This window comes from Babesia bovis, chromosome 3 (genome assembly GCF_000165395.2).
Source record: "Babesia bovis T2Bo chromosome 3, whole genome shotgun sequence".
In the NCBI taxonomy this organism is placed as follows: Eukaryota; Apicomplexa; class Aconoidasida; order Piroplasmida; family Babesiidae; genus Babesia; species Babesia bovis.
Window position 1 is genome coordinate 1,281,336 of NC_010575.1, and position 23,568 is coordinate 1,304,903.

The following is a 23,568-nucleotide window of genomic DNA, read 5'->3' on the forward strand; positions in this document are numbered from 1 at the left end:
GGATACACATTTGGGTATAGATGCTGATGGCAATACCAGCCGATGTGTTACTGTAGGATACACACTATGTTTGTACACTGCTAATACCCTGATATAGCCACCTCGTTAACAGATAAAGTTAATGTACGCAACAAACTATATTATTGCACTTATAAATTTGTATAATCCGTTAGTTGATCTGGTTCATTTGGCGTTAGTATGTCCGCTATTGTAGCCTGAGTCCCGGTGTAGACAGGGTTACCGCGTGGGTATAATGCCATTAGAAAGACTGGTTATTGTACATCCATTTGTGTTTGATATACAGTTCATGTGCAACGGTATTTATGGCTTAATACTACTAGTTCCAGTGCAAATGAGTTTATAAACACATGGTAGGCTGTGTAGCAATCGGAGTACACTTTTTATTGGATATCGCTGCTGGATATATGTTTTTATAATTTGTTTTCACTTGATGTGTTGGTGTGTATCGTTTTTTAACGCCGTGTCTATTTGTTTTGTTATTACTTATCTCCCGAACTGATGGCTGCCAAGAGCACTCCGGACCATTCTGGTTCGTACAGTAGGTCGCTTTATATAGTGATTCACTTGCTGCAGGAAGTGGTCATAATGAGTCGTCTGATGTGACAGAGCGTTTTCTAAATCGCATTCCCGTGGTATGCCTACCACGCAATAACAAGGTGCCTCGTATAGCTCGTTCAAAGTAGGTGGTATCGACAGACTAGTTCCATTGACTTGTTTAGGTTTCTGGTGCCTGGTAACATGATGTACGCCGAGTTCAAGTACATTCTTCAGAAGCATTTAGTAGCCGAGAATGCCAGCAACTCGGTCTATATAGGAAAGAATGCAACGTTGTATTTATATGTTGCCGACAAAGTACCTGTGTCTCAAGCTGCCATTGGCGATCTTTACCGTGAGCACCGTTCTGCTGAGGGCATTCTCTATATGACATATGCTAACGAGAATTCATTGGGTTGATCTGTCTATATCGTTGCCCTATGGTTGTACTTGATTTTTAATATATATACATATTTACTGTATCCGTATCGTTACTTTGGTCCTGTGTAATGCTTTTTGTATTATTCTGCGTTTTGTGGTTTTTATCGTTCCAGTTCTGTGTGTCACTGACAAGGTCCGGTTTACACATTCGTGATTCTGCTAATGTTGCTTTAGTTAGGCACTTGAAACGTAGTAGCATAGATGTAGTTAGTGATTCTAGTGCATTTATTCAAGGTTATAAACGCCCAGGTGTTTACAATGGATGCATTAATTCAACTCGCAGCAGCATACCAGCCTTCGTGTCTGTGACAAGGAATACTGGATCTAGTGCAATAGAACGCCATAGCAGGACTCCATTGAACAGTAGCTCTTGCGATGTGTTAAATGACCATGAAGATACAATCAACCGTATACGTTCATTTGCTTCTGAGCTTACTGCATTGGAAGACCATGATTCTTACGTCCATAAGCTAGTTGAGTTTGGTGCTTCCGTTTACAAAGGCGCTCCGGAGCTTAATTCGATCCTGGATTTTACTGGTTCGGCATACAGCAGAGAGTTTAAAGTAGACAGTGGCCAAGGTTACTTTTTGCTTCCGCTACCTAGAGGTACAAGTTACAAATTAGTTTCCGGGTGTATATCATCTATTGTCGTTGGAGTATATATCAAGGACGCTATTGTACAAGTTGATGGCACATCTGACTCGTTGATCACGAAGGGTATATTGGCCATAATCCTGAGTAAGGTTCACGGCCGCCCCGTGAGTGAGGTGTTATCACTGAGTGCTGATGACATAGGGTTGGGCCCAGTGGTATCACAAATAGGATTCATTAAGCGTGATGGTGTATCTACTATACTGGATCACATAAAGCGTGAGGCTAGCGGCACCCAATTAGGCAATCCATCTCTGCCTACAGTGCTTGGTCAGTCTAGGTTAGTATTGGTATTATATATTATATGTTTTAGGGTGGCATGTCTGGTTAGCGGTGGTGTGGATTCCGCTGTGGCTTTGTGGTTATTGAAATCGCGTGGTTTCGATATTGAGGCGTTTTACCTCAAGGTATGGTCCGTTGAAAACGGGGACTTGGGTAGGTGTCATACGTTGCCCTGGATATAGATACAGGTGACTGCCAGTGGTCGGCTGATCTGGAACATGCCATGGGTGTAACCAAACTGCTCAATGTACCATTGCACGTGGTTCCATTTCAGGATGTGTACCACCAGCGTGTTCTAGACCCATTCGTTGCCGGTGCGAGGTAAGTGTTGTTGAGCTTTAATATATATTGCAGCCTCGGCGAGACACCGAATCCTGATGTATGTTGCAATGAATTCATTAAGTTCGGTGCGTTTTTGGATTATGCTGTTCGTTGGGGGTTCAGCCATATAGCATCAGGGCACTATGCCTCTATCATAGAGGATCTAGTGCCTGGTACCTCAACGCGTATAGCTCGGCTGCGTTTATGCAGGGACCTAAGGAAGGATCAGACATATTTCCTATCACGTTTGAGCCAGTCACAGCTACGACGTGTTATGTTCCCTTTGAGTCAGCTTTACAAGAATGAGGTGAGTGTATACCCTGCTGACACAATGGACACAGGTACGAACAATCGCTCGTACCCTTGGATTTTCTAATTATGACCGCAAGGAGTCCATGGGATTATGTTTCCTTGGTAAGGTTGATGTGAAGTCGTTTTTATCGCATCGTCTTGGTGAGGTTCCGGGGCCTATCGTTGACCACGACACTGGCAATTGTATCGGTAGACACCACGGACTGTTCCACTTTACTATCGGCCAGCGTGAAGGTATAGCGCGCTACCTGAATTCCGTGCGCGACACCAATCAATCGCGTTACGTAGTCGCCAAAGATATCGATACCAACACCCTATATGTAAGCACGCGGTACCATACCAAGTGTTACACTGAACCCGGTAGCGTTCGCCGCCGGTTCCGCATATCAGACATTCGCTGGAATGTACCTGACTTTAAGCGTTTTATCACTGACCCTAGTAAGTTTCTCTGTATGTCACATAACTGTTAAAACAGATAGTTTATCCATGAAGGTGCGACACTCTCCCACGTTATGCCGTGGTGATATTAGCTTCGACGACCTGGATACTGCATCCGGCGCATCAGTACACCTGGAAAAGGCGGACATTGGTTTGGCCACCGGGCAATATGCGGTGATATACAGCGGATTAAACTGTTTGGGTGCTGGCAAGATAGTGGCTAAGCAGCGCTGACTGTCTAGTAGGATCACTAGTGAACCTAATCTTTCTTTGCTAGCACGTAGAAAAACAGTTTGCATCTGTGTGGCTGTAGATTTTTTCAACTCATTGTAATATATACAACTCTATTTAACAACCAAATGTCTATACACGTTTAACTCTTTGTTTTGGGGCTTTGTATATCACAGCTAAGATTAATTAAATTATTTCACCAGGTGTCTTCTTCACGATGGTTGCTGCAGTGCCTCAGAGGCGTAGGCCTAATTTAACGTGGATATTTTCAGTCCTTGCTATAGTCACAGCATCGGTGCTAGTCGGGAGTTTGATATGGTTTTTCATGCCATCGGATATCATTCCAGGACATGTCAACCACGATGTAGATACTGTGGCCGAAGGTTACATGGCGATGGATGATGACGATCGCGTATATCGTAAGGACGGTGCTATATGCAATAAGTGCAGCGGCATGTCCACTGCCTGCAGTTGCGACAGTCTGTCGTTTAAAGGTGTCACCTCAGTCCTCCCCCTGGTAGTTTCAAACATGGGCTCGGCAGCGGATTTCACCCAGAAGCACTGCCTAGACCTCATAGCCGATAAAATCGAGCAGAGTAACAACTTCATTGAAGTTATGAAAATATCATCCAACCATGTATTCATGAAGCCTAAGCACCCCGATCATTTGTTTTGCAGCATATACCTTGACAAGGGCATGCGTACAGTATTATCTGACCTTACAGTCGTGCGCACGTCCGTTTTATTGCAGACTGTCAACAAGGGCAAGATAGTGAGCATATACACCACCAACAGTGCTGGTGAAGAGACCATGACCCAATTGTTCAAGAGGGCTGGATCCGATAGGTACTGCGTCCATGACGACTACTGGCAGCTGATGGGCCAGACACTGCCATTCGAGCCCCTTAATATACGGCTATAAGTGCTAGTTCAAGCTCTTAAGGTGAATGTATAGAATCAGTCGTTATATAAGTGGCAAAAGTTGGCCGCTTTAACAATGAACCCATTTAATTTGTATTTCTTAAGTCCATGGATTAGTGTGAATACATTAGTTGCTTGGCCTTCGCGCGTTCTGCCAAGCGCCGGCGTATTGCATCTTTGGCGTCCACTGCAGGCGCCACTTTGCGATTGGCGGTGTAGTTTGACCACTCACCACCAGTGTTCGAGTAGTAGTCCATCGGGTACACCGATCTGTACTCCTCACCGCTAAATGCCACAAACGACTCGTAGGGATTCAATATCGGCTTTCCAAAACCGGTACCCCAATCGATCGATAACCTAGGGCAACCAATTTGTATGTAGGCATCGACGTCTAGAGCCTCTAGCTTGTCCAACGTTATCTCCGAAAGCATCCTAAGGTGGTATTTGACCCCGCGCTTTTCCAGCATCTCCACAATTGAGCGCATGATGTTGACATTACCCTGCCTGCCCAGCATGCTTCTGACGATACAAACTGACCGTGCAGCCCGAGCTTGGTTTATGGTATCACCCCTAGTAGCGTGTAAAGCCGCCACATCGTAGGATTCCTCAGTAACGGTTTTCTGAAATGGGTCGAACCTATAGGCAGGTATCCCCGGGTTGTGTATAAGTGCACTCTCCAAGTGGAACCTGCCATCAGCGACGAATACTATTTTAGTGCATCCATCCAAAGGGTCTGACATACTGTCACAACAGGTTGTTACAGGGTCTCCAGCTACTTTCTCCGGGGTACTAGCTCGACCATTAAGCTCAAAGCGGCAGTGCTTAAGCATTGGCGACGTGCAACCAAGCACTTCACCAGGCAGTAGCGGTGACACCTGCGGCACTATCACCCTGTACCTAAAATGCCCGGAATCGTCAATTTTACGAGCGGCATCGCGTAAAACGTTGGAGTACTGTATAGTGCCCATAAGAAAAAGACGGTCGTCGTGGTCAAACAGTTTGGTCACCACATCAGCCAAGTAGTCAGATGGAAAGCTGATCTCAACAAAAACATAAAGACATGGTACCAGCACTTGAGTCACAGGAATTAAACACGAATGACCATAATTTATAATGAGGTCACAGCCAATAGCATGAGCTGTAATGTCATCTATACAACAGGCACCATAAGTTACATCAGCCATGATAATAACTTCCTCTAGACAGCTGCAGAAAAACTTCAGTATGTCCGCGAGTTCACAACCCCAAGCTAACAGGCCTTCCGGAAGTTGTAAGGCCACAGTTCTAGCTCCAAGATTCTTGATCCTTTCAATGCACTTGGGAAGTTCAAAGTTATAGTTGCCCGGCAGTGCCTTACGTGCGACAACATCGATGTACGATTTGATGTGCTCCGTACTTGAAGGCTCGCCCTCCGGCCTGTTGGCAACTACAATATCCATAGTAGCGCCAGTAACCATGCGATATCACGACTGTAGTATTTCTAGGGTAGTGTTACGTTCCTAGTGGCAGTCAGAGTTACGGTGTCCCTTACTGCGATATCTTGAGATAATATCTCAGCAAAATGCTGTCTATGCTACACATAACTTATATGGTTGCCTTTATGTACAGTGTGTAAGCATCTGTCTACCACCATGGCACTACGATAGTTCCGGTCTTTAAAAGTGCCAAGTACCCCGCAAATGGATATATTAAACTTATGGAAAAAGCCCTATATACATGCAAAAGTCAACCAGATAGTTCCTGTCTGGTAACCATACGAGATCATGTTAATACTCTATAAATATTCAAAATTAGCGAATTACTCCCGTGATAACAGCAGCTAACAAATGTACATGGTACATAGATATGGACTTAACCTAGTTTAGTCCAAACAATAGACACGGTTAATTCCCACATGTCTATAGGTACTCAGTAGATTTTGAAATTGAAACCCAAAAGGTTGTAATGCGATATCAGGGGAATTCATTGGACCTTTTGTGTTTGATTAAAATATTGCCGAGACTAATGTGTGTGGTTTCTGTACTGTTGTGCTTCATAAGTGGTTGTGGGAGCTCTACTCTTCAATGTGTAGGGCATTCGGCTCATACATACCAAACTTTAAACTACGAAAAGGTTGGTTTGTAAACCCAAAGTTTAATGTGTATATGTTTAATGCCATTCTGGATGGGCTTGTCATACACCCCGCTATCAGTACTGTAGACACCCATTACAACCCAAGGTAAGGTAGACAGGCAAGCTCGTTGGTTCAATATATCTCTACACGTCAATTGGTAGTACTCCGGGATATTCATCGACCAGTGTGTCACGATCTGTTCGTGTCTAGGGCCCCGCGCCCACAGGCCGCGATGACCTTAAATTAACAATATGAGCCGCAACGACAAGCCGTATATACGCCGATCGTCGCCATTGGTGCATTCGCAACGTTGCGACTACATTGTTGCAGCAGATAGACGCACTGTATGCTACCGAGCTTCCTCAGTCAATAAGAATGGTAGCATTAGGACGAGATCAAAGTCACATGATGGCACGCGTAACGCATTCAGCTCCTGGGATGCCTTGGAGACCGTACTGAATGCCTATAACGAAGACACGCATCACAGCAGAGTTGACACTACTTGGGATGAGCCCTCGCCAGCCACGTTGGACTTCAATTTCGGACCCGAGCGTTGGGATCCTTATAGCGATATCGAAGAGCCTTCCCAATTTGCATTGGACAAGGTTGAACCGCGAAGTATATTCGACATATTTTCCAGTGACGTTGAACTAGATACTCCAAGCCCAGAACGTCTGACCACGCAAAGGCAATCTACCGTCAGTCCTCATATGCAAGTCCATCCCGATGCCTTCGACAATGCAATCAACAACCACCAAAACATCAATACAGATGCCCCAAGCGAGGAAGCATCAACTAGAACCGTCACACCAGTCAACCAGGCGCAACCGGAAATATACAGACGGTCACCTGTACGAAGTTTATTCGATCCCATGCGCGGTGTTAGACGCCGGTCTCTAGGACGCCAGATATCGCCAACCACCACTCAACAACCAGTACTTAAATCTACTGGACTTTTGCGTGAACGCCTTGAAGAACGGTCACGTAATGCCGCCATGGGCACAAAAGTACGCAAGACCGAACATGTGTCATTTGCTAGTGACCCCGATACCTCTGCAGCTGAGCTGCTAAGAGGGATTATACCATGTGAGAAGCCTAAAGTACGTCCACCAACGCCATCACCCCTGGCAAGGCCAGGTAGATCCTTGATGGCATTCAAAAGAGCATTACACCAACAGGAAAGTTGGATACCCGAAGATGGTGGCAGCGTGTCGCTGCCACGCAGGGACCTACCACAGCGCAATATACCCACCGAAGAATCAGATGACTATTACCTTAGTGTTGATACCTCAAGGACTGCCCGCCTACTGTTACACAAGTACTACCGCCCAGAAAGAGAAAGTGAAATAAGAAGAATGCGCGATACGGATATATCATCAAAGAGAGAATATATCAACGAAAACTATGCACTTGTCGATGACTCTATAGAACCCTTGCTAAAGCGATTGGAGCAGAAAACTTCAACTTTTGTTATACCAGATTATGATAGGTTTATAGCGAAACCAAATGAACCATCGATATCAAGGCCAAGGTGGAGAGCAATGTCACCAGATGAAGGTGAACGCTCTGATGATATACTCTCGGATATTGAAATATCACGCATGATTTCATCAAACACCATACCGAACGAACAACTGGCATTCAGCCGCAGTATGACACAAATATGTGCAGAAGCAGAAGAGCATATAGAATCCGATGATGAGGATATGAATATAGTCATGAGCATCGGTATGGAGCGCAACAAAATGTACAGCTGGGAAAGGCTTTCATACGATATCAACAATGAACCTCAGCATATCGAGGTAACACCACTGAAACTCCCGCCATCAGCCAGTATCCTGGATCAAATACCACAATTTGATATGAAGGGCACGCTATACGATGAAAAGTACTTCTCCATGGATTACGACCTTATGGGTGATATCGGAACGCCTACACGAGTGCTATCGTCAACACCAGATATGCTGTCATCACTGCCGTCGTATATCTCCTTACCAGAGGCCCAAACCACTCCTCCCGTTGAGCCCGTATTCAAGATGAGTACCGCTGAAGTTGATACCCAGCCCGATAGGATGGAAACTGCTGTGAGCATCCAACCATCAATGTCACTTGATAGAGAAATAACATCGCAAGATGGCATCTACCCAGGACCTACGCCGCAAAATACATTACAGCCCTTAGAACCAGTGGAAGAAGTTATGATGCCACCATCTTACACGGATGCCCTGGAATCTTCAGTTGCTGAAGAGCCCACCCAGCTAGAAAGGGAACCAACAGCAGATTTGGCACATGCCCGAACGACAGGTAACCTGGCCTATGGAAGAACATCATCATGTCTTTGGACTACATACGCCAGTGGTGAGGACAATCAGGATACTGTGGAGACTTTACCAAGCCAGCATATGATAGAAGAAAAACAACCCACAACTGAAATAGAACCTGAAGAAGAAATTCCAACTGTAGAGGATCTCGAACCTGATATTGACATACCAATGGAAGAAGAACCACCTATTGTGGAGGATCCGGAACCGGAGCCAGTGGAAGATACCGGTGATATAATACCACAAGAAGTTGAACAAGATAAAACAGAAAAGAAAAAGAAAAGAAAGAAGAAAAAGAAGAAGAAACCGACAGCAGCAGATATAGAGTCAAGACCTAGGCCTTTAAGGTATCTAGTGGACAAGCAACTAAAAGAAGGCTTTAAAGCCACAGTTTTTATTGTTACATGTAAGTTGTATCTATAGCTACTACATCCCACGCAGCAAAGAAGAATGCTACGTCATCGCTATGTACCATCAAATTCGATTATGAAGAAGATCGACTGATTCTGGAAACACCATCTAACGTATTCGATATCGATGCGTCAAAGGTAGTGGCCGAAGAACTGCCAACGGCGACCAGATCACCGGGTTTACTGAAACTTAATATACAGGGCAAGAAGTCGTCCGCTGTCGTCATACAATGTGCACAGGAACGTAACTTGAACGTATTAGGTGGAACCATTGGATGGGCCAATGCAATGCTAGAAGCAGCGAATATAAATACGCAAAAGAAAGACAACAAAAAAGAAGATAAAACAACAGCGCGCTTAGATGGGTCATCACAACATTCACAAGCGTCAGCAGATGCTACAACTGTGACACCCGAAGAACACAACGTAACGCGTAAGTCATAATCAACTGTAAAACCCATAACACACAGCACCAATGGTACCCGGAGATACTACGCCGCAGAAACGAAGCCTGCTACAAAGAGTGCTTTTAAGACGAAGAATGAACAAGGAGAACATTAACGAGTGATACGACCATATAAAGTCAACTACACGGGGCCGATATATGGATACACCCAAGTCTAATGATCATATATCACAATGAAAAAAATAACACCAAACAGGACGGCAAGAGCTATAGAACACCCATAGCCCAATCGACACATACGCGCCCTGTATATTAAAAAACTACTCACCGCCGCAGATATAAAGTATGGCACACATTCAATAATGTTAATACATCATTAAATGGTTTTTTAAGTGTACATTTCAGGACTGAGTTGACCGATAACTGCCGCGGAGAATCACGCGACGCGCAAGAATCCCCGCGGCATGAGGGTTTACCTCGACGCGTTTCCCTGAACATTGACATAAGCATTGTTAATTATACAGACACACAATGCAACAATCAGGGCTGTGTATAAAATACCCCTTCGAGGAAGCCACAAATATCACGAGGTACTCGTGGTATGAACGTAGCAACCTGGTGGCATACGAACCAGGAATGAGACGTAGAGTGGTACCAAAAAGTGGAAGTGGAACCCAGTCATCAGATATATACGGACAAAAGTTGTATAGCATCAGCCCAAACAACGGAACACCAAGGCAGAACGCGTACAATATAATATACGCGTCGGGAGATACTGGGCAGCATCCCGTAGATATGCTTAACTCAGAAGAAGAGGATGCTGCTGCTAAAGAAGCTAAGCGGAAAGCGATGGTAGCAAATCAACCCAAAGTACTAGTGGAACATAGATGGTCATTCCTCTTCCCACATAGTGACCAGCGAAGACAAAGTAGCAGCGACGAAACACCAAGTGATGACGCTACCTTGCTACAGACACCAAAACATGAGGAACAAAAAGAACCAGATGATGCTAAGGATGCGTGTTCATCCCCGCCAATGCTTAATGTACAAGACGCCTGGACGTCTCCAGAGTTTGGAGCTAGGTCGTCACTGCTCAGATGCCTCATGGTGGATATGGATGTTAGATTAATATCAAGAACACAAATGAATTGTGCATTCCACCTGGCAGCAATTGCAAAACGCCTAGTACACCAAGGGGTGTACTACATGTACAGTATGGGCAAGAGCTGGAAACCAATAGTCAGCAATGAGCCTGTTGATATCCTCGCTGCTCAGAAGCTAACCAGTCTCCTGGAAACTCCAGTCATCGAGACCATGAAATCGCAATATTACAAACAAGAGAAGGATGCTATCAGTAAACAAATTGAAAACGAACAAAATGTACCCAAGAAACAAGTTGATGGGAATGATTATGAACCAGATGAAAGATCATTAAAGTTCCAAAAGTTAAATGAAAGTCATGCTATACGTGGTACTAATCGTGTCAATGCTATAAAAGACAAATTAACCGAGATGTTGGATGACCCAGCTAGTAGCACTAAGATTCCCACGCCAAAGGATGTGTACTTGCCGGAACAAATGATCCACTTCATTCTAAGGGCAATATATTACCAATTAGCAAAAGAGGAGTTGCGTATACCCAAGGAAGAAACAGATAATTTTGCATCTGAGTTAGAAGCCATTATGGAGTTGGTATTCACGTTGATCAAAAGAATAACTGATGTGGACTGCTCTGACGAGCTGATATTGGGAGTAATTGCCTCCATCATGTACAAGCATGATAAGGGCAATGCGCCAGAGCCCATACCGCCATTTGCCAAACAAGAACAATGGACGCTTGCTAAGTCCGGTGTTGAACAGCCTAATCAATACAGCAGTACTAATACACAGGAGGACTACATAGTAACTTATGCCGAGCAGAATCACAAGGAAAGTCATCAGGCAAAATACAATGAATACAACGATATGGGAGCATATAGCAATGAACAGAACGTAACAGCTGATAACCATATTGATTTGCCATTTGAAGATGATATACCAATACCACAACTCAATCTAGTTTGCGAAGTAAGAGTAGCACCTTTCGACCCGGTAGGCAAAGATATACCGTGCTACTTCAAAGAAACCAAACAGCAAAGATGTGGAGAGAGTGGTGACAGTTCCGATAAATACTCGATATGCAGATCCAAGTACGTTTTGTGCCCCAATGTTTACAACGAATATACCATATTCGGAGGTACGCCAGCAATACCGCCGGACATGGAATTTGGTAAGTGGGATGTATGCGCATTAATTTTGTGGCAGGGACGTGGATTTTCGATACACCCTTCGTTAGACTCAAGGTCAGAGATATACCTGTGCTGTTCCACCAACAGGTCCAGTATTCCACTAAGAAGTACTTGACACTCGCGGATATAAATGAGACTACAATGAACGCACGAACCCTCAATCTCAAACTCGAATTCTGTGGAAGAGGTGATTGGGTTTTCGATGACGGGTCGCTGCCAACGGATGATGCTGATAAGGAAAAGGTCGTTCATATCAAGTCAGTGACTGCAGACGAATTGCTACGCCTTGAGTTCAATGGGAGCCCAAACCAAGTAGCGAAAAAGTTCTTCACGCTACAAAAATCATTCCTGTCAACAGCCAAAGAAGGAACCTCCAGGTATATATTCATGGACCCCTACGCCAACATAGACGCTAGCATATGCGATGATAAAGACTACTCAGTACTGATATCGGAACTGGTATCCATGCTTTACAAACATAACCCAGACTACTACCTGGCGTCATGTAACGGGTACTACTACCATGAAGACGGTTTCCTCCCGGAGACACCTGAAGTACAGCGAATCAGGAACACTCTATTTGCAGTGGAAATGGCCCACTACAGACAAACGATGCTAGCGGATATAATAGCTGAGCAGCGACAATTACTAGGATTGACTAATAAAAAACCCTTCATGGCCAAATGTAAAAGAGTCATTATCGGAAAGTCACGAGTACACGGATATGGACTATTCGCAGTGGACACCATCAATAAGGGTGACCTAATCATGGAATATGCAGGCGTGGTCATATCTGACTATATGGCAGATATGCGTGAAGTTATGTATCAACGACTAGTATGCGGAAGCATATACATGTTTAGGCTCGACCTTAACCGCATTATAGACTCTACATTCTATGGAAACTGTGCAAGGTTCATTAATCACTCGTGCGACCCAAATACAGCCACCTCAAACTTCAGCGATATAGATGAAGATGTTTTCGGAACACATGTAGGAGTTTACGCGTCCAAAGTTATACTCGCGGGTGAAGAAATATACTACAACTATCGACTGTCACTGGGTTCAGAGAATCCACAAATATGTAGATGCGGATCGTACCAATGTACAGGTTACATGACACTCATTAAGTCGCCGCAGTAAATAGATGTAATTGTTTTACGGCACAGATAATCACCGCTGTGAAGTGGATGCGTTAACCAACCTAGTGATGTATGATTTTAAATGATTTTTCAAACTTTTGGTGGTAGCCCCAATCGACTGTGTTGTATATATGTTGTGCCAGTGTTACCGATATAGTACATTATTAAAATAATTGTATTGCAAATAACTTTACACATATATGGTATACGCTAAAGGTGATTAGAAATCGATTAACCAGGAGTGATAGAAAACGACATTAGTAAACATCAACAATACCTCCATTTCATGTAATATATGTAACTGAATACACCCTAACGAAGGTAATGAACACCATAGTAATGTATCAATGTAATTAACACCAGAAACGTCTAAACAATCGTGGAATCTTGTAGCACATGGATACACATCTAAGGATACAAAAACAAACAGTATGTAAACCTATTCAATCAAATTTCGCCAAATACAGTGTACAAAATGAAATCACAGTAATTTTAATAAATTGTATTTTTGTAGAGATTAGTTTCTTTAGTCAATATACGCCAACCCCCCATCCAAGGTAAATACTAATGTATAAAACAGCCATAAAACATTATAAACAATATTTTTCAACAAACTAAATACCGGAAGTCACTTGGCTTCCGGAATCTAGCGGATAGGTTAATATCCCAACCGACTTCCGGGGTCGACGAGACCGCGTGTCTTGGAAGCACTTCAATGAAAACATGGCTGGGAAAAATACACGGATGCAGCAATGGCTGCAGTATAGAGTCAGAGTAGCCATCAAAGATGGACGTAAATTCGTTGGCACATTTATCGCTTTTGACAAACACATGAACCTCGTGCTGGCAGATTGCGAAGAGTTCCGCATTACCAAGGGCAAGGGACCTGATAAACAAAAAGTGGTAAGTAAAAAATGTTTAAAGTGCAACAGTATACAGGAACTTAAAAGAACATTAGGTTTCATCATGCTGAGAGGTGAAAATATTGTATCATTCACAGCAGAGGCGCCGCCAGCAGCACCCATGGTACCGTACTCAATGGGTGGACCTGGTAAAGCCACGCCAGCAGGTCGTGGAATACCCATCGGAATGGCAAGACCGGCACAACCAGGAATGCCACACCTACCACAAGGAGCAATGCCATTACAGGCACCCATGCGCGGATTGGTTGGAGCTGCACCCATGAACATGGCACCGCAACAAACACCAGTTGGTACCATGCCACCAAGACCAATGTAGCGACTTTTGGAATACTAATTTATTTGCAATATACAGCTACTATCTAGAGCATAATGTTAATGAACATGATTTACAGGGTCTATGGTTCCATTAAGGACTTCAGCGATTTTGTCCAGGATTAAAGATACAATCAAGACAGCAGAACATCTGAATTGCAAATCCAAATCAATGCTCAAAAACAGCATCGTAAACGTCGTCATAATTGTCCACATAAATAATCGACAACCTCGAAACAATACTTTCTTCCAACTCGCAGACGTCAGGTTCATTGCTCTTAGGAAGAACCACAGTGGTTACACCCTCACGAATAGCAGCGATAAGCTTCTCCTTTATGCCACCAACACGCAATACCTTGCCTGATAGCGTCAACTCGCCAGTCATGGCCAACTGCGGCTTCAGGCGTTTCCTGGCAGCCAATGATACCAAGGCAGATGCCATTGTAATACCACCACTAGGACCGTCCTTAGGCGTAGCACCCTCAGGAACATGGATGTGGATGTGAGCCTCGTCTAAAAATAAATTCCGTGGCTGGTGTTTACGAATGAAAGTCTTGCAAAATGTAAGCGCTATCTGGGAACTTTCTGTCATGACGTTACCCAGGTGGCCAGTAACCTTAAGAGTCCCGTGGAATGTTCCAAAACGATTCTCAACATCAGATGACTGTACCTCGTCTACTTGGGTGTCTGGTGATAACGGGATGGTATCACGATCAGGCTCTACCAAGTTTCCGCGTTTGTCAACCATCTGGCCCCGAGCCTCAACGTACATTGTAGCGCCACCAGCATTGGTCCACGCAAGGCCCATGACTACACCGTAAGGTAACGGATATGGATGTAGACTGTCCTTGGTATAAGTAGGAACACCTAAATAACCCTGCAACTTGTCACTGGAGATAACCACCGGGTCAACACCAGTTAAAAGTCCACAGTTATCAGACGATGTCTCACTAGATACAGCGACAGTCAATGTGCTACCAGCGTCGCTCACCTTCCCAGCATTGTCCATCACAATAGATAACGCAACCTTGCGGTATATCTTTTCGATGCATCGCAGTAATGTGCGCACACCAGCTTCACGGGAGTAGTGCTCCACAATAGCACGGATAGTCTCATCAGGTAACGATATAACATCGCTAGTCAAGCCAGTTGACTTCAAAGTCTGAGGCACCAAGTAGTTCTTTGCAATCTCCAGCTTCTCCTCAGGTAAGTAACCAGGAATGTTTATAATCTCCATGCGGTCGATCAAAGGACCGGGAATAGTGTCAACGGCATTAGCAGTACAAATAAATAGCACACGTGATAAGTCAACAGGAATGTCCAAATAATAGTCACGGAAATACTCGTTCTGGGATGGATCCAAAACCTCCAAAAGAGCTGATGCAGGATCACCACGGGCATCACGACCCAGCTTGTCAATCTCGTCTAGAACTATTAAAGGGTTCATAGACCCGGTGTACTTAAGAGCCTGAACAAACTTGCCAGGAAGAGCACCTACATAAGTGCGCCTATGACCGCGCAATTCAGCAACATCAAATAAACCACCTAAAGAGAATCTATATAATTTTCGATTCAATAACTCAGCAACTGCAGTTGCTATAGACGTCTTGCCAACACCAGGGGGACCGCACAAACAAATTATCTTGCCACTGGCATTGCCCTTTAGTATTGATGTAGCCATGTACTCCATCAACCTAGTCTTTACATCTTTAAGACCAAAATGGTGTTTATCCAGAACCTTCTGGGCGTTTAGAATGTCGCTAGAGTCCTTAGTGTACGTGCCCCAAGGTAAACCCAAAAGCCACTCTAAATGTGATCGACATACACCAAACTCAGCACTAGAAGCCTCAAGTTGACGTAAACGAGATAAACTGGATTTGAAACTATCCTTAGCCTCTTTAGACATGTGAGACTCCACACCACTGAATTCGGATTCAAACTGCTCAATCAAACCACCCTTGTCATCATGGTCAAGACCAAGTTCCTTACGTATCATCTTCATCTGCTCTGTTAATATGTACTTCCGCTGCTCACGAGACATCTTCTCCTCTATCTGAGTTTTCACCTCAGCCTGTACCTTAGCAAACTCAAGGTCAGTCCTGGCAACCTCAAGGACCATTGCAAGACGCTTGTCTAGGTTAACCTCAGCAAGTATAGCTTGCAACTGGTCACGCTTGGCCATTGAAATACCAGCAATCAAATCAGCAATGCGTGATGGATTGTCAAGGTTGTATATACGAATTATGTGGTCAAAATGCTCCTTGTAAAAGTTAGACGTTTTTATCAACTCTTTCACTGTAGCGATGATCTCTAGGTGAAGCGCCTTAGTAACACGAGAGTCCTCAAAGCTCTTAGGGTCATCCTCAACGTAATCAATAGATACCCGGAATAGAGGATACGAATCATTAGGCTCAGCATGGATTCCTGTCATCTTAATACGACGATACGGCATAAGAATAACCTGGCCACCCTGATGTGATACGTGAGGTGTGATTGTAATAATCTGTAGCAAAGTACCATGGCGGTGCATCTCCTCATATGAGTGGACAGCACCAGCATCGTCACGTAAGACAGGTAACCCAGGATTGTGCAAATCACGAGAGTGGACAGTCTTCGTCAAAAAACCACCAACGTATTCATTGCCAGAACTTTGCTTAATACTTGATAAACACTGAAGAACTGCTGGGTTCTGAATATGTAGGACCTGATAGAAACCAGGAAATGCAGGTTTCTGAAACATAGCCAAAGCAGGTAAAGCATGTAAACGAGTGGTAGTATGGAAATGAAGTATGGGTAACTTTATATGAGCGGGAGCAATGATTTCATCACTAGAGCCGTCTGCAGGCTTGCCATCAGAATGGTCTTCGCCACTTTGTATTGACGTAGAGCCGCTCTCTAGATCCTTGTCTCCATCAGACACGGGATCTTCAGAAATGTCTTTCAGAGTATCTTCCTCTGACACCACAGCGTCAGCGGTCCCATCATTGTTGCCATTTCCCGTACCTTCTGGCTCAGAGCTTCCCTTGGGTTCAACAGAAGAATTGTCACTGTCACCCTTGGAAAATGTATTAAGAGTGTTCATCCCAAATGAAGAGTCACTAGACAATGTGCCCACAAAGTCTTCTTTTATAGGTATAGGTAAACGACGGATTTTAGTACCACCAGCATTGCGTCCCATACGATTCTTGCCAAACTTCTTACCTGTTATGAACTCAACCACTATACTGGGATGGCCCTGCAGCATTGATTCAAATGATTGCACAGGCTCTGTAGTGTCATTCGTATCACTCTGAGCTTCTACATCCTCATCAGAGTTACCATCATCCCGCTTTCCGGATGAGAAGTGCCTAGAACATAGGGAACTACTTAAAATACCAGAACATTGCGATATTCCAGTAATACATACTTTATCTAGGCGGTGATTCGGGTAGCTATAATCCGGAAGTCTTGTAACGCCAGCGTTAAAATAACGCCGAACCAATAAAGACAACGCACGTTCGCAATGAACGGAGCCATTGCATCGTTGAAGAAGCCACATAGCCAATATAAAATTGTCTACATTTAGAATTATTGTAATAATTTAAACAATGTGTGGCACTGATCAATAGCTTTGAGGTCTTGGGGCTGAACAACTACGCCTGGTGGGTTTTGCGTAAGGTTTAACTAGAATACCAACTGAAGTACACCATTAAATGTGTATTAATTAATGACAAAGTTAATGACGTGATCAACATCAATGGAAGGTTTACGTGTTGGCATCAAATTGAAGAAGGCCTAGAATGCTCCATGCACATTCAGACATACAGTGATATTGCCTTTTTTGTAACAGAAACTACGATAATTTCGAGTTGACGAGTTTTTTAATGCAATTCTCAAGCTCCAAACACTGAGTCTCCAGACTTGACAAACTAGCGTCGTGATATGTAAGAACTTTGGCAACTGTGTACAGAGGCTCCGGCTGACATACAGCAGCCGTGTTCTCAGCATCCTTATACGCATGAGAAAACTGTTCTTGAAGATTTTGTAGCTGCTTGGTTATGTTCTGAACAGTTTGGTAACTGGTACTGCGGCCACGACGACCCTCAAGCTTGGATTTTAAAGAGCGTTCCATACTATCCAGTGTGTTAATAGCAGAAAGCTGCTCCTCCTCCAAATGCTTTATCTCAGAGTCCATCTTCTTGAACTTCTCAGCCAGTGAATTGTACTCCGTTAATAGCTTGTTGAGGTTGTTACTATGCAATAGAATGTTGCGGTCAACTCCAGCAACCTTCTCAGCCAATTCCTGGTAAGACTTTATCTTTTTTGATAAGCGGGAATCCCAGCTGTCAAGTAACTCTACAATACCTTGCTGCTCAGTAATACTATACTCCATATCGAAACAGGCCTTAGCATCGTCTTTAGTGGTACCCGATTTAGAAGCCGTACTTGAAGCAAAAATAGATGTATTCGAATCCGTTTTAGAAGTTGAGTTACCGATGGTGGTAGTAGTTGCAGTGCTAGAGCTAGAGGCAGCATTTGTACCAAACAAAGCATTAGCAGATGTACTTGCGTTGTTATTTCCAGTTGAAACAGGAGCACCAAACAAGTTAGAGGTACCGGTGAATGTAGCGGGATTACCACCGGCAACTTTTTCAACGGTGGTGTTTGCTGGAGTAGTGTTAGTAGCCACAGTTGTTGCCGTGGTACCACCAGTAGGTGTAGAATTGTTGCCTTCAACTTTCGACAAAGCAGTGGGAGTGCCAAACATAGGTGGTATCACATTAGTAGTAGAAGTAGTACTAGCAGCAGGCTGAACGTTGGATGTCGTTGAAGGGGTTCCAAATAGATTTCCAGTAGCCGGAGTGGTGGAAGTACCGAAGACGTTTGTTGTTGCACTCCCAGTCGTATTATTTTGTGCAAGGGTACTTCCCGTGCCAAATAAGCCAGTAGTATTACTTCCTGTATTGAGATTCGTAAAGGGGCTTGAGCCCTGCGTACCACTTTTGTTTGCATCACCAAAGAAATTGGACGAACCGAATAAGTTCGTGCCGGTCCCCTGCATCTTGTCAAAGCTGGCAAGTCAATGCGAAGTCTAGATAAATATCGGATATTCACAGTGTGATAGCAATGGCTCTATATCCCTAAGAAGTCCAAACGTCTAAATTAAACCAGCACCCTTATTGTCTATAAAAATAGTAGATGTAGAATGTTGAATAAAATCTTCACGACAGCAGCAACAGCTACTGCGTCCTAGAGAGCGCTACGGTCAGGATTATCCTCAATGAACCATATATAGGCCAGCCAAACCTAATACTAAAACTCCCTGGTCAAATGGAAATACTTTTTAATATACATTTGACGTGATTACGTCCTGGAAGGTAATTGATACTCCAATTTGTAAATGTGTATCCAAATTATGGTCTATCATTAACCCAAGCGATTTTTTATGGTACGGGTATATCTGTAGTGAACTAAATTGAAATTTTTTGCAAGTTACGAATGTAAATATGGTACTATAATTCAAATAGTTTCCCCATCCACCGCCCGTCAAGGGTCGATGTCCTGATGAGTAACATTAGATTTGGTACTTTATAAGTTTTAATTATTCGAAAAGCAGCGTTAATTGCGCTGCTAGTATCTGTAATCTGTTGTGTAGTTTTTATTACGATTTCTAGTATCGTAGCCATCCATTTTTATAAACATATCCCAGAGAATGTGTACCTTCTGTACTGTTGCGGCGTAGTTTGGGATTGCCATACTACCGCGTCATATAAAATCGCATTTGATATTCTATACAAACGTTTATGCTAGTGGTAACCCAAAGGTCAATTTGAATTCATGGATACGTGGAAGGAATATAATCAGGTTGAGGTGGACGAGGAACTGAAGAATGCCAAATGCCTCAACTTATGTGAGCTACACCTTATTTTGGGTGATCAACTACGCCTGCAACACAAAAGAAATGAAAACGCTAAACAGTAGGTAGTGTCCATCCTGGTGTATATTCCACAGGTTAATCAAGACATCTCACGAATATGCAAGCAGATTTGCCATATTAAAGTTTAGAAGTGCTATTGTAGATATTAGAACGTAGGTTTAACAAAGGTCACAATAGTCTTGATCATCACCGTCATGATTACACCATTCACAGAACCATCGAACGAGAAGGGTCTTTGCACGAATTTGAGATGGCCAGCGTGGTAAATCTGCTGCCCAAATCAGTGGATGAAGCAAAGTCACTCATACCGTCACTCTGGCGCATTCCAGATGAACGTATTGACGACATACTGGAATTGCTAGAGGGATACAGAGCTCAGTCGTGATTAATCTTTTCACGTAAGAAAGTCACAGAGAACATCAATGTTCGTGCTTTATGCGTAAAATCTGACTTATCACGAGAGAATGCCACAATCCACGTCATAGTTTATTGGCCGAATGCAATAGAAGTGTTACCAACACTGATATATTACGTTATCTCCCGTTGTCTAGTTATGATACTTTATGGTGAACCTTTGCGATATGTTATCCACATGAGTTGAGGACTATACGTCCAATAGAATCTTAGAGTACAGATGAGCTTATGGGTGGGAAAGGTTCGATGTTGCTAAAAACAATCATCAACCTCTCCCATGATAAGTAACCTTTGATGAGCCCACGTCTAATCAGGTTGACACATATGCATAGCATCTCTTGGTCGGTAATGCATGGCATCTGCCATTTGAGTATATGAGTAAGCAAGTCAACCGATAGCATGTTCTGCTTAGACCCGGGAACATTGGTATTCCACCACTGTTTGACGTTTTTGATAAGACTGCGATAGGCGATGTATTTAAGCTGCTCCACACAGAGCACAGTGCCCTGGGAGGTGAATGTATCAAAGTACCTCTCGATAGTTTCTGTAAACAGCTTGATGTCTCCAAGTCTCACTGCACGTATAATATCACAGTACGCCCCAAGGTCATATTTTTGTAGTAGCTGTATTGGCGGCAATTTGCCTAGGCCAATTCGGACCACTACTATGCATTCCAGGATTTGCCTGCATCAAGTGAATCCATCTCCTCTAAACCTACTTCCTCATCTTGATGGAATTAGGCAGTGTATTGGAGAATGCCCAGGATAGGTGTTCATTGGCCTGGAGCAGCATACAATATTCTCTAATATTACTACCTCCTGATAATCCCCCTTTTGCATGTGCAACTTGCCTAGATAGTAGCGATAGTTGATTAGCGGCCCCCTGAAGGCTCTGGAGTAGTTGATAGTGCTAAACGGAATAATCAAAGTTCAATTGCCACCCACTGCGATTCAATAGTCTTCAAGAAACCGGCTGCCATTTGCATGTTACCAAGCTGTGAAGGATAACACCTAAGAATGACTTCCTACCTGAATGCATCCCTTTATAGAATGGCAAAGCAGTATGATATAGGCTGGGTGCCTGGTGTCGTCATCTCTGACTCTACCCATTTTACTTCGTATATTACTAAGGACCTGTTTCATATATTTGTCCTTATCTTCGTCCTCGCCACTATCTTCTGATGAACGATCGGCCTGCATATGGTTACGGTGTCAAGTACAACACACCATTAAACCGATTCGGGAAGCCAGGTTACAGAGAGTATGAAGAGACGGAACTAGCCAATTGTAATCGATGTTAGTTTGGGATAAATACAGGTCCATCCACATATCAACCAGCTTAAATGACTTCTTCAATATATCGTCCCAGGACGCAGCGTTATTTGATATAAACAGCGCCACTTTGGTATAATGGGTCAAAAAGTGTTTCATTTCTGTTCCGTATATCCTGTCGTATCGCTGGAATATTTGGTAGCAGCCATTTTCGATTGTTGCCTGTCACAAATGACACAATATGATGGTCCCACTACCTCATCCAGTTCTCTGGCATCGTTACACCGCAGCTTATCGCAACTATGGCGTATCAAGTGTGCTAGCGAGGTGCCATCCCGATTGTCCACAGCACGAACAAAATCCAAAGTCCACTGATTTATCAGTGCACTGGAAGATGGCATTGTATTGGTATATCACAGTATGATCATTAGTGACGGCATGAGTTAGTGGTGCTATGGCTCAGCTATAATTATGCCGTTGTCTTTTATCGCGACATAGACAGAATCCAAACCCGTTACCGGGATGTCTAATGCTGTCTTAAGGAAGGTGCCGATTAACAGTGACTAAATATAACCCTGCCGGGCATGCGAAAACACAATGATGTTTGTAGATTAGTAAAAAAGAAAATATATGTCATGTGTAACGGTATCCCACTGTTATGGTATGCTTTGGTGTAGCCCAAGGAGTGGCTGCATCATTGATCGATTAACAGCCAAATATCGGTACAGCACATTTCAGGCGTGATATCATATATGTATAGTTTGCTATAGTTGTTACAACAGAATCTTAGGCTCATTATTTCAGTGATAACCGATTGCTGATGGAATCCAATGTTAGTAACAGGTAAGTATATCGTAATGTAATCATTTGAGAGATGTTCAGCACATTGTGCTATTGGTTGATCGTACTGTATTAACGGTAACTTTTTAATAATGTGATGTGTACAAATGCTAGAGTAGAATGGCTAACTATGATGTGATATTCCACTCTGTGTTGTTAACGTTGCCCCTTTAAAGTGTTATATCTATGCATATATGGTTATAAAGCCTATTTTAATCTGTGTTTTTATAACTTCACAAAGAAGGTTCATCATTATATATCATTGCGACTGTAGGCTAATTCATTGGTTTTGACAGTGGACATGACATGACCCCTAAGCATACTAACCCATACATTGAGTGCCCTTTGCAACCTTGGTGTATGCATGTTCAGCACTATAGGTAAAATGCCAACCCATTGCAGTGACGGTGGTAGTCCAAATCCGGGTACGGGAGTCCCCGATGTGGCATCGGAGGTTACACATCTGAGAAAAATGATACACTATCCGACATATGCAGAATATAACCACTTTACACCATGTAACAGCACGGGACATACCATACTATCGCAATATTTAGAATATAGGCGTGCTAAATATCGTACCATGGATGTTTTACAAAAGGATGTAGATGCATGTTTGATGGCATACGACATTGAAGTGGATGTAGAGAGCCGATTGCAAAAGGAAACCCATGTAGATGCTGAAGGATATATTTTGGTAACACAAGGCCCAGCCCCTGTTAAAGCCCATACAAGAAAAGATAGAGAGCGTGGGCTCGGTACTAACATTGCGGTAATTGATTTCTATCGCTTCCCAAATGAGGAACGCGAAATAGCGGCGTGTCTAACAACAGACAATGGTGGAGAATGATATGTTGAACCTTGCGGTGGGACCATATTCCATTTCATGTTTGGCTAATTACTCTAAGGAAATCATAAAAATGTGTTGAAATGTTTAACTCGTTTTTTAAAGCTGACTCAAAATTACCTAATCCATTATATGAACCAAATAGTCACATCCCTTCTCAGTACCCTAACTACATTACTACAGTCTCTATATCCATTACACATAAAATCTAT

At 43.4% G+C, this 23,568-nt stretch overlaps 12 protein-coding genes across 12 annotated transcripts; 8 read left to right on the plus strand and 4 right to left on the minus strand.

Moving 5' to 3' along the window:
* Positions 1-323: 323 nt before the first annotated feature.
* On the plus strand, positions 324-985 carry BBOV_III005950 (Autophagy protein Atg8 ubiquitin like family protein). Its single transcript, XM_001611674.2, has 3 exons — positions 324-559; positions 595-700; positions 741-985. The coding sequence occupies exons 1-3, from the start codon at positions 520-522 to the stop codon at positions 973-975; spliced, it is 381 nt and encodes a 126-aa protein (XP_001611724.1). The 5' UTR covers positions 324-519; the 3' UTR covers positions 976-985.
* Positions 986-1,029: 44 nt separating this feature from the next.
* BBOV_III005960 (tRNA methyl transferase family protein) lies at positions 1,030-3,249 on the plus strand. Its single transcript, XM_001611675.2, has 6 exons — positions 1,030-1,927; positions 1,961-2,082; positions 2,118-2,250; positions 2,284-2,557; positions 2,592-3,000; positions 3,038-3,249. Exons 1-6 carry the CDS (start codon positions 1,065-1,067, stop codon positions 3,232-3,234), a joined length of 1,998 nt encoding a protein of 665 aa, XP_001611725.1. The 5' UTR covers positions 1,030-1,064; the 3' UTR covers positions 3,235-3,249.
* A 159-nt stretch (positions 3,250-3,408) lies between these two features.
* Positions 3,409-4,183, plus strand: BBOV_III005970 (putative integral membrane protein). The gene has a single exon (XM_001611676.2). The coding sequence runs from the start codon at positions 3,449-3,451 to the stop codon at positions 4,151-4,153; it is 705 nt and encodes a 234-aa protein (XP_001611726.1). The 5' UTR covers positions 3,409-3,448; the 3' UTR covers positions 4,154-4,183.
* A 52-nt stretch (positions 4,184-4,235) lies between these two features.
* Positions 4,236-5,796, minus strand: BBOV_III005980 (diphthamide biosynthesis protein 2-related domain containing protein). Its single transcript, XM_001611677.2, has one exon. The coding sequence runs from the start codon at positions 5,607-5,609 to the stop codon at positions 4,266-4,268; it is 1,344 nt and encodes a 447-aa protein (XP_001611727.1). The 5' UTR covers positions 5,610-5,796; the 3' UTR covers positions 4,236-4,265.
* Positions 5,797-6,453: 657 nt separating this feature from the next.
* Positions 6,454-9,780, plus strand: BBOV_III005990 (uncharacterized protein). The gene is made up of 3 exons (XM_001611678.2): positions 6,454-8,992; positions 9,028-9,429; positions 9,467-9,780. Exons 1-3 carry the CDS (start codon positions 6,517-6,519, stop codon positions 9,562-9,564), a joined length of 2,976 nt encoding a protein of 991 aa, XP_001611728.1. The 5' UTR covers positions 6,454-6,516; the 3' UTR covers positions 9,565-9,780.
* A 118-nt stretch (positions 9,781-9,898) lies between these two features.
* BBOV_III006000 (SET domain family protein) lies at positions 9,899-12,923 on the plus strand. Its single transcript, XM_001611679.2, has 2 exons — positions 9,899-11,671; positions 11,707-12,923. Exons 1-2 carry the CDS (start codon positions 9,934-9,936, stop codon positions 12,831-12,833), a joined length of 2,865 nt encoding a protein of 954 aa, XP_001611729.2. The 5' UTR covers positions 9,899-9,933; the 3' UTR covers positions 12,834-12,923.
* A 495-nt stretch (positions 12,924-13,418) lies between these two features.
* BBOV_III006010 (LSM (small nuclear ribonucleoprotein) domain family protein) lies at positions 13,419-14,100 on the plus strand. Its single transcript, XM_001611680.2, has 2 exons — positions 13,419-13,735; positions 13,772-14,100. Exons 1-2 carry the CDS (start codon positions 13,556-13,558, stop codon positions 14,069-14,071), a joined length of 480 nt encoding a protein of 159 aa, XP_001611730.1. The 5' UTR covers positions 13,419-13,555; the 3' UTR covers positions 14,072-14,100.
* A 48-nt stretch (positions 14,101-14,148) lies between these two features.
* Positions 14,149-17,654, minus strand: BBOV_III006020 (ATP-dependent protease La family protein). Its single transcript, XM_001611681.2, has one exon. It carries the CDS (start codon positions 17,603-17,605, stop codon positions 14,237-14,239), a length of 3,369 nt encoding a protein of 1,122 aa, XP_001611731.1. The 5' UTR covers positions 17,606-17,654; the 3' UTR covers positions 14,149-14,236.
* A 128-nt stretch (positions 17,655-17,782) lies between these two features.
* On the minus strand, positions 17,783-19,597 carry BBOV_III006030 (uncharacterized protein). Its single transcript, XM_001611682.2, has one exon. It carries the CDS (start codon positions 19,106-19,108, stop codon positions 17,900-17,902), a length of 1,209 nt encoding a protein of 402 aa, XP_001611732.1. The 5' UTR covers positions 19,109-19,597; the 3' UTR covers positions 17,783-17,899.
* A 60-nt stretch (positions 19,598-19,657) lies between these two features.
* BBOV_III006040 (RNA polymerase Rpb4 family protein) lies at positions 19,658-20,448 on the plus strand. Its single transcript, XM_001611683.2, has 3 exons — positions 19,658-20,024; positions 20,059-20,136; positions 20,198-20,448. The coding sequence occupies exons 1-3, from the start codon at positions 19,885-19,887 to the stop codon at positions 20,367-20,369; spliced, it is 390 nt and encodes a 129-aa protein (XP_001611733.1). The 5' UTR covers positions 19,658-19,884; the 3' UTR covers positions 20,370-20,448.
* BBOV_III006050 (PCI domain family protein) lies at positions 20,409-22,224 on the minus strand. Its single transcript, XM_051767543.1, has 7 exons — positions 21,927-22,224; positions 21,625-21,891; positions 21,427-21,591; positions 21,343-21,392; positions 21,214-21,307; positions 21,117-21,178; positions 20,409-21,082 (listed from the first exon to the last, which is right to left on the minus strand). Exons 1-7 carry the CDS (start codon positions 22,068-22,070, stop codon positions 20,608-20,610), a joined length of 1,257 nt encoding a protein of 418 aa, XP_051623460.1. The 5' UTR covers positions 22,071-22,224; the 3' UTR covers positions 20,409-20,607.
* Positions 22,225-22,367: 143 nt separating this feature from the next.
* On the plus strand, positions 22,368-23,537 carry BBOV_III006060 (uncharacterized protein). The gene is made up of 3 exons (XM_001611685.2): positions 22,368-22,512; positions 22,552-22,587; positions 22,784-23,537. The coding sequence occupies exon 3, from the start codon at positions 22,874-22,876 to the stop codon at positions 23,357-23,359; it is 486 nt and encodes a 161-aa protein (XP_001611735.2). The 5' UTR covers positions 22,368-22,512; positions 22,552-22,587; positions 22,784-22,873; the 3' UTR covers positions 23,360-23,537.
* The last annotated feature ends 31 nt before the right edge of the window (positions 23,538-23,568 follow it).